General features: G+C 49.6%; 1 protein-coding gene across 1 annotated transcript; it reads right to left on the bottom strand.

Moving 5' to 3' along the window:
- Window positions 1-268: 268 nt before the first annotated feature.
- Window positions 269-8,336, bottom strand: LOC124239591 (spermatogenesis-associated protein 21-like). Its single transcript, XM_046661774.1, has 6 exons — window positions 8,208-8,336; window positions 6,387-6,538; window positions 4,185-4,404; window positions 1,539-1,837; window positions 1,105-1,153; window positions 269-397 (listed from the first exon to the last, which is right to left on the bottom strand). Exons 1-6 carry the CDS (start codon window positions 8,334-8,336, stop codon window positions 269-271), a joined length of 978 nt encoding a protein of 325 aa, XP_046517730.1.
- Between the last annotated feature and the right edge of the window lie 1,187 nt (window positions 8,337-9,523).

Genomic DNA, 9,523 nt, shown 5'->3' with positions numbered 1-9,523 from the left:
AATAGAGATTTTTGAGAACTCCATTGGTCTCATATTGGGACAGGTTGAGGAAAGACCAAATGGAATGAGTGCATGGACAACTGTAGAAGGGAGCAGAGAAAGAAGGCCATCACTGGAGAGGCGTGGGGGCCAGGGGAGGTGTTTGTGTCTGGTTTTTAATATTGTAGATTCTACCCCATGTTTGTATGCTGATGGGAATGATCCTGTAGAAATGGAGAGACTGATCATGAGCCAGAGAGCGGGGAGGGGACGGGATCTAATGACCAAGTCAGGGGCCAGCCGTGGGTGGGGGCAAGGACCTATCTTCACGGCTTCCACTGTAACCCGTGGAAGGCGGGGGTGGTGGGGTTGGGGTGGGAAGATGCACGTATCGTTCTTCTCGTTTGATGCTTCTCGCCTTTCAGTGACACAGGAGACCAGATCACCAGCCAAGATGATGGCATGGAGAGCGCTATTGTGAAATGACATCCTGGAGCGGGCACGAGGCGGGGGCAGGGGGTGCGGGTGATGGCCAGGGAACGGCAGAGGATTGCCAGGAGCATCTGACATTAGTGGTCATTGCTTGAAAGTGTAACCCATCAACAAGAAGATGGTTTTTCTCCAAGCATGTTTAGCAGCTCGGGTGCAGGTGGAGGGTAACCGGGCAGTTGGGTTTAGCCAGGGTTGGGCTTTTGCCGGTGAACACAGCAGAAAGCGACAGGGCCAGATAAGACTATTCAGAGCTGGCGGGGGTGGGGCCGGCTGGCAGGGGTTTAGAAGCCTCCTAGGGGCTCAGGGAAGCTTTGGGTTGTGTGGCTGGGCTGAGGGCAAACGGGCAGAAGAAATCCATGCTGATGTGGGAAAGGCCATGACCTGGGGTGAACCCAAGGGCTCCCGAGTGTAACAGCATCCTTGATCCCCAACCCAAGACGCACACGCACGCAAACACACATGCACACGTGTAGACACGCATGTACGTGCACGCACATATATGTGCACATTCACACAGTCACACAGGCACACGTTCACGTCTTCCCTGGTTTGACTCCATTTCCACTTCTGCCCCGTTCTCATCCTGAGTCCCCACCCCCACCCCAGCCGCAGCCCCACTACGGCTCTGCTTACCGGTGGAGGATCAGGCCCTGCTGCCGGCTGGGTCTCCACAGCCCGGCCCCTAAACAAGGGAGAAACCCCCCAAGAGGGGAGGGGCTCAGCACAAGGCTTCCCCTTGCACCTCCCTCCCCTCAGCCCCAGGACACTCGGGCCCACCACCCAGCCTCATCCCGCTGCCCTTCTAATCTCAGAGGGGCTCCTCATCCCCTCACATCCCTGTGAGGGGACGTGCCCTTAAAGTATAGGCCTACAGAGCAAGGAATTCTGGTCTTAGAGCTATTATACAGATGGGGAAATTGAGGCACAGAGGGGCATGACTTGCCCAAGGTCCCACATCAGGTCAGGTGCAGTCAGGACTAGAATTCGCCTCTCCTGTCACTCAGCAGAAGAGCTATCTTCCTGGGGTCAGGGAGTGGGGTGGCAGGTGACATAAGAGGACGGCTTACCCTTCTTTGGGTGTGTTTGGCGCTGGCATGGATGGCGGGAAGCAGTTGGCTTTCTTTTCCTCCAGAGTTGCTGCAGGCATTAGGGGCATGGCTTCCTGGGAACTGTCTTCATATCCCCCTGGGCCGGACTCCGGCAGAGCCCCTCGTGGCCGGATGTGTGGAGCGCCTGCCTCTCTGGGGGGCTTGTCTCCCAGCTGCTGTCCACAGCTGTCCAAGGGGCAGCAGGGCTCTGCTGGCGGCTCCATGTCTGACTCCTCCGCTGCCTGGTGACCTGGGGTAGGCTGACACTCCAGGCCCTGCTGAGGATGAGGACACCAAGATGGGGAGCCCCATCCTGGCTCCCAGGTGAACCTCAACACTCACCTGGAGACCAGTTATCACACGCTCATTCTGGTCCAGGCACTGCGAGCATCATCTGACTGAGTTCTCCCAACATGCCTAGAAGGTAGCACAGGTTCCCCATTTTGGGGGATGAGGAACTTGAGACCCGAAGGAGGCATGGCCTACCCAAAGTCATGTCCATGCTGCTCTGTGGAGGTAGACCGGGAGCCTGGAGAGAGTGAGATGACCGTCTTTAAATGGAATTTCTTAAGGGATGCTTCAAAGAACAAGAGTCCTTCACGGCGTTCCCTAGAAAGGGGGTTTTTACACTAACTGATTTCAAGACTTACTATAAAGCTTCGATAATCAAAATAGTGTGGTGCTGAAATAAGGATAGATAAATAGATGAACGGGACAAAGTAAACAGTCCAGATATGTGTGACTCACACATATGTGGTCAATTGATTTTCAATAAAGGTGCAAATTCAGCAGAGAAAGGACACTCTTTAACAAACGGTACTGGAATGACTGGATAGCTATTTGCAAAAACTGAGCATTGATCTGATGCTCACGTCATACAGAAAAATTAACTCAAAATGCATCATAAACCTAAATATTAAACCCAAAACTGCAAAGTTTCTTGGAGAAAATGTAGGAGAAAATCCTGTCTGACCTTGGGTTAAGCAAAGATTCCTAAGAAATAACACCAAAACCACTAGTCATAAAGAAAAAAATTGATAAACTAGACTTCGTCAAAATTAAGAATTTCTGTTCTTTGAAAGTCACTGTTAAGAGAATAGAAAATACAGCTCACAAACTGGGAGAAGACATTTGCAAATTACATGTATGATAAAGGACTTGTATTCAGAATATACAAGGATTCTCAAAACTCAATAAGAAGAAAACAATCTAATTTTTTAAAAAAGGGCAGAAAGTGAAAAGACAATCCATAGAATGGAAGAAAAAAATTGCAAATTGTATATCTGAGAAGAGTCTAGTATCCAGAATATATAAAGATCTCAAATGACTCAATAAAATGACTAATCCAGTTAGAAGAATGGGCAGAGTATTTGAATAGACATTTCTTCAAAGAAGATGTACAAATGGCCCATAAGCACATGAAAAGATGCTCAACATCATTAGTAACTAAAGAAACGCAAATTAAGACCACAATGAGACTCCACTACACACCTATTCAAATGCTTAGAGTTAACAAGACTGGCCATATACCAAATTTGGGGGAGGATGTGGAGCAAGTGGAATTCTCATACATTGCTGGTGGGGATGTAGAAAGACACAACCACTTTGGACAAAAGTTTGACAGTTTCTTAATAAGTTAAACTTACATACACCATATGATCCATTCTACTCCTAGGTATCTATTTGCCCAAGAGAAGTGAAAACATATATCCATATGGACATGAATGTTTGTAGAAGTTTTATTTGTCATAGTCAAAAAGTGAGAACAAAATAAATGTCCATCAACAGATGAAGGGATGAAGAAACTGTGGTATATCCATTCAGGGGAATATTACTCAGCAACAAAAAGAACGAAGTATTGATCCGCACCATTACAGATGAATCTCAAAATAATCATGCTGAGTGAAAGAAGCCGGACAGGAAGAATGTATACTGTATGCTCCCATTTATGTAAAATTCCAGGAAATACAAACAAATCCACAGCCACAGAAAGCAGGTCAGTGGTTGCCTGGGGATGGGAGGCAGGAGGGATGAGGGATGACAAAAGGGCACCAGGGAACTTTGGGAGGTGACAGATGTGTTGCTTTTCTTACTTGTAATGATTTCGTGGGTGTATAAATATGTTCAAAACATCAAATTGCACACTTGAAGTATGTGCAAGTGTATGTCAATTAAACCTCACTGAAGTTGTTTAAAAAAAACCATATCATAAAGTAAAAATAACTGAAAAGGTATTTTGTGGTCAAATAAGTTTGGAAAAGTCACTGTCCGACCACCTCTTGCAAGGTCCCACCGAGCTCAGCAGCTGAGAAACAGCTCCTAGGATATCCTGGCATAAAGAAACCTGTTGGAGCTTTATCAAACCCAGCATGTCCCCATTTTGATGGTCAGCAGAACCCCCCACCTCCCCCCTGCCTCCAGCACCCGTGGGGCCCCTCTGGAAACAAGGCGGAAAGGCTTGCTGTGGACAATGAAAAACATCCAGAACATCCCAGTGACCCGCACGGACGCCTCCAGTGCAGACAGGTGCAGACACAAGTGCCCCAGAATGGGGGGCATGGAGGCTCCTTCCCCTCCCAGGTGTGGGTCATTCCATTCTCCCTGAGCACGTCTTCACAGACATACCTGGCAGCTCTTGGGGGCCTCACCCTCCACCGTCCCCGGGGTCTGCTGTCCCCTCTGCTCATCCTCAGTCTCCTTCCCTGAGCCCAGCTGCTTCATCCCTGCATGTGCTGCAGGGACCCCGGAAGGCAGCATCCCCAGCTCACTTCCTGGCGTGGCCTGGTCCTGGCCCGCTTGCGGCTCCCCGGGCCCCTCCTGGGGGCCCCGAGGTGACCGCTTCTCCCTGCGGAGCACAGACAAAGGGACACGTCAGCTTCTGGACTGGGATGTAGTTTTATATTCTCATACCGCTTTGTAGTTCCCAGAGCACCTGTGCAGAGCTAGGCACACAGCAGGCGCATACCTAATGCCCGGGAGAACGAATGAGGGACTGACGTGAATTCCCTAAATCACAGACACTTTGATGTCAATGCTTAGAGGAGTTAGAATTTAATATTTTATTAATGTTTAATATTTTGTTATTAATTTTAAAAACATAAAATCAGAGAGAACTGGGATTCAGAGAGGTTGAGAGATTTGAGCCTAAAGTCATAAAGCCGAAGTTGACAGCTCAGGATTTGAGTCCGTGTCCGCCTGATCTCACTTTAATGTTCTGGGCGTTTCCTCCAGGCTTCTTCATGTGGATATATACACAGATTTCTTTTTTTTTTTTTTAAGATTTTATTTTTCTTTTTCTCCCCAAAGCCCCCCAGTACATAGTTGCATACTTTTAGTTGTGGGTCCTTTCAGCTGTGGCATGTGGGACGCCACCTCAGCATGGCTTGATGAGCGGTGCTGGGTCTGTGCCCAGGATCTGAACCAGCGAGACCCTGGGCCGCCGAAGCAGAGCGTGCAAACTTAACCACTTGGCCACAGGGCCGGCTCCTACATATGGATTTCTAATGGGGATTTATTTAATTACCATCTTCAAATAATTGCAAATTCTACAAAGTTATAATTCTATTGCATATACAATTTTATAACCTTTTTTCAAGTAATATTATAGCCTAAATTATTCCCATGCCAAAAATCTTTCATAAATATGCTTTTTAATGAAAGTATAAAATTCTGTATTTTATAGATAATCATAATTTACTTAACTGTTCCCCTGTTGTGGGCATTTAGAGCACACTGGGCATTTCCAATTTTTTGGTATTTAAAGTAATGTGGCAGTGAAAATCTTTGTGCGTAAAACTTTGCCTGAATCTCCAGTTATTTCCCCAGGGTATATTTCTAGAAATGAAGGTAAAGACAGTTTGAGGGCAATTTACACAAGTCGCTAAGTTGCTTAAGCAGATGTGTTGAAATGGCTTGTATTTCCGCCGGCGAGGTATGCTGCATCTGTGTCAGGCGGCTCAAGCCTGGCCGTAATTGATTTCTCTCTTTTCATGGAGAAAAGGTTATTCAGAGGTTTTAGGTTATAATCAAACTGAAATGATAAGCTAACTAGTCTTTACTATTCCTGTTTCCCATGCCTTTCTCTTTGCCTCTCTCTGGTTCTGTCTCGATTTTCTATTTTTAAAAAGAATACATTCTCAGGCAGGCCTTGTGGTGTAGTGGTTAAGTTTGCATGCTCCACTTCAGAGGTCCAGAGTTTGTGGGTTCAGATCCTGGGTGCTGACCTAGCACTGCTCATCAAGCCATGTGGGGGCAGTGTCCCATATACAAAATAGAGGAAGATTGGCACACAGATGTTAGCTCAAGGACAATCTTCCTCAAGCAAAAAGAGGAAGATTGACAACAGATGTTAGCTCAGGGCCAATCTTCCTCACCAAAAAAAAAAAGAAGAAGAAGGAATACATTCTCACTGTAAAGTTTAAAAATATATACAATACTTAGAAAATAATAACAATAATACCATGTAAATGTGTGTTTCTGTGTCTCTCAGTCTCTCTTTTGTTAATTCAGTGAATACATATTTTATGTATTCTTTTATTAATTCAGTGAATACATATTTATTGAGCATCTACTGTGTGCCAGGCACAGTCCCAGGCATGAGCATTTGAGGCTGAACAGGACACATAAGAGGAGCTTGTGGTCTAGTGGGGAGCTCAGACAAGAGGCTACCCCAAGTCATTTTGCATGTGCCTCGTGCTGTGAGAGAGGGGTGCCGGTGTGGTGGCTGGGAGGATTGACCTGGCTGGGAGTTCTCTCTCCTCTCTCTCCCCGCCAGGTGGCTCACAAGGGGTTTCCTCCTGGACTGGCTTTCTGGAAGCCCCAGCTCACCCTGGTCCCGTCAGATGCCTCTGCTCCTGGGTCCTGACCTCTGCAGGCCCCTCCTCTGATGCTTCTCTGTGTCCAGGCCCCTTCTCTGGCCCTCCCGGAGCTGACAAGGGCTGCTTCCTGCTGCTCATCCTGACAGCATCTGGAAACACCACCTGGAACAGAGATGCCCACAGTGCTGGCTCAGGGGCTGGCCAAGAAGACACATTCCCGAGGTCTCCTCCCACTCCCTGGGCATCGTCCCGGCCTCAGCGACAGAGAGATCCTGTGCCTAACTGGGGAAGGCGCTGGAGAGCGGCGAGAAGGAGGCAGGAGCCAGGGAGAGAGAGAGGTTGGGGTACAGGGCCCGGCCCAGCTGAGAGGCTGCCAGTCAGCACTAACGGCTCCAGCCTGAGTCTGGCGTCCGGAGTGGTGCCTGAGCCAGGGGGTCTCACTGAGGACAGCTTGCCAGAGCACCCTGGAGGACTTCAAGACCCTCACAAGGTCAGAGAGAGGCTTCCACAATTTCCACGACTTCAGAGCTCAGGCTCTGGAACTGGGTTGTGTTGCCCATCTGGGTCTGTCACTCCCTAGATGGGAGACCTTGAGCCGTGACTCAGAGCCAGCTCCAAGCCTCGTCTGAGTCAGGACACTCTGGACAACCCGGCTCACGCAAGTGGTGACGATCGTTATAATGCAGGATTCCGCCGCGAGCCAACACTGAGGGCACCTGCTCCGAGGCGGAGCCCGTGCCCGGCGCCTCCAGGGACGAAACCCAGCTAGTCCTCATCGTGACACACATGGAACAATGAGGTGCAAAGGGGTTCAGCGACATGTCCCAGGTCACACAGCTGGTTGAGTGCCAGGCCTGAGACCCCACGACTATGCTCGCTGAAAACATCAGTGAGTGAGTGAAGGAAGCCCTGAAGGTTTGCCCCAGCCTCCTTCCAAGACCCCACTCCGGGCCGTCTCCCTGTCCCCAGGGGAGCCAGGATTTATAATGTTGACTTTTTATGGTGACATTTTTGGCTCTGGGGAAACTAGATGGGGAGGAGGACCTTCTCCGTGCTTTTTCAGTTCACACCACTTGGTGCTTAAAAAAAATATTTGATGGAAAGAGGCTGAGAGGTGTGATGAAAGCTTAGGATACAGGCTGGGGGCTGGGGAGGGTCATGGATGGAAGCCTCGGGCAGCTGCCAGGGAATAAAGGTTATAAGGGAGCTGGAGGCCATGGAAGGCACCAAGTAGAGTAAGCAGGCAATTCCTGTTTTGCTCACCCAGCATCTCTGCTGGTAACAGAAGCCAGCATTCTTTCTATGGGAACCTTCCCTTCTCAATTCGGCCCATGGGGCTCAGTGGAGCCAACTGAGTACCACCTCTGGCTCCATTGTACCAAGAGATCCGGGCCACTCTGCCCTGCCACGGTGACTGGTTCAAGGTGAGCATGCGACCACAATCTGGGCCAATGACAGTGATACCAGAGAGTTTCTTCTCCTGTTGGGGATGCTATGCCAGAGGATATAAGATGTGAAGATGTAAGCCTGGAGCGGTCAGGGCAATTCCTGCCATCTTACAAGGAAAGCCTGCCTGGGAATGGCACAGAGAGAGGCAGAGCCAAGAGAAACTTGTTTAGCACCTTGATGCAGCCATACCTGAAGTCTACTGGTAGCTTTGTCAGTTACCCAAGCTGTTGTGTTCTGATTCCTGCCTGATCCAGTTGGAAATGGGTTTTGTGTCACTTGTAACTGAGTCTTAATTAAAGCAGTTGGAGAGAAAACCTGGGCAGGGGAGGGGAAAGGTGCCTGCTGGGAGTGAGGGATCAGAACATGAGGTGCAGGTCCCTACCTGGCTAACCACTGATCTGATGGGCTCAACACCAGCTCTCTTGCTGGCAGTCCTCAGGCCAGGACCTGGCCGGGCCCCTGGGGCCTTGATCCTACTCTCCATGTACACCTGGGCATTTCTGTTGTCCATTGTGCCAGGGCCAGCAAGGGTACCAAGTGAGGGGCATCAGCCACTGAGCTCCCACAGGAGAAACTCAATGACAGTTCCACCAAGCCGGTTACCTAACCGCCTCTTCAGCAGCCCACATGGAGCCTGTAATACAGAGGGCCAGGCCTGGCACAGGAGGAGGGTGCAGCAAAACCAGAGAGCAGCCACGTGCAGTTTACCCACGTATGTTTCCTAATTCTCACAATGACCTGAGGAAGAGGAAGCTCTCTGGAGTAAAGTGACTCACCCAGGGTCCAATACCAACAAGGTCATAGACCAGGAGTCAAACCACAGCCTGTTGGATCACAAAATCCGGGCACTCTCCCCGACGGCAGCATTTCCTCTCGGGTGTTCTTCAGAATATTGGTCCCACAAGGTGAATCACAAAAAAACGGTCATGAGGCCAAAGGTGTTTGGAAAGTGCTGAGTTAAAATGAAACCAGCTCTTTCCTGCAAGACTTTCTCAGAGCCTTGAATAGACGAACACGCGTTCTAAAGAGAGCCCAAGAATGTCATGGTTGCTGCTGCTATACGTGAAAACGCCAAGCTCTTCTTGGGATTAAGGAACCGGAGTTGGGAACATCTGTCCTGGGGACCCTAAGGTCTACAGTGGCAATATGTAGTTTGCCAAAGCACCCCCACCCTGCCCTGGACACTGCTCTTTCCAAGGCCTTTCTTAGTGTCGCTCCTTCTGCCTCTGCCATCCAGCCTCAGATTCGGCCACACTGCCATCCCCCACGCAGACGCTCTGTTCTGGTCTGGGCACACCCCTACGGTCCTAACCCCACAGACCCCCAGCCTTGGTGCTGGCCTCCTACTTCCGTCTCTCTGACACCTCCCTACCCCAGCCTTCAAGCTCCCACCTCTTCTCTAAGCTCCCAACTGCCTCAGCCCTCTCTCCAGCCTCTGAATTCCTGTGAAGCAACATCAACACCATTTCTATGGTACGTCGTGGACCCCTCTTCACCATTAACCAGTTTCTAGGGGCAAATCCCACCCCTTGAAGATCTTGATGGTGTTTCTTCCACTTTAAATCATAGCAAGCCAGCCATCACCCACGGAGGAACCTTCTATTTGCTGGACATGTTTGCAAATCGTATTGTCCTAGCTACCCTGTGAGGTGAGTGGGTTCAGCCTTGTTTTAAAGATAAAGAGGGGCCGGCCCAGTG

Source organism: Equus quagga, chromosome 5, assembly GCF_021613505.1.
Source record: "Equus quagga isolate Etosha38 chromosome 5, UCLA_HA_Equagga_1.0, whole genome shotgun sequence".
Taxonomy (NCBI): Eukaryota; Metazoa; Chordata; class Mammalia; order Perissodactyla; family Equidae; genus Equus; species Equus quagga.
Note: the sequence above shows the minus strand (reverse complement) of the source record. Positions and strands in the feature narration are given on the sequence as shown.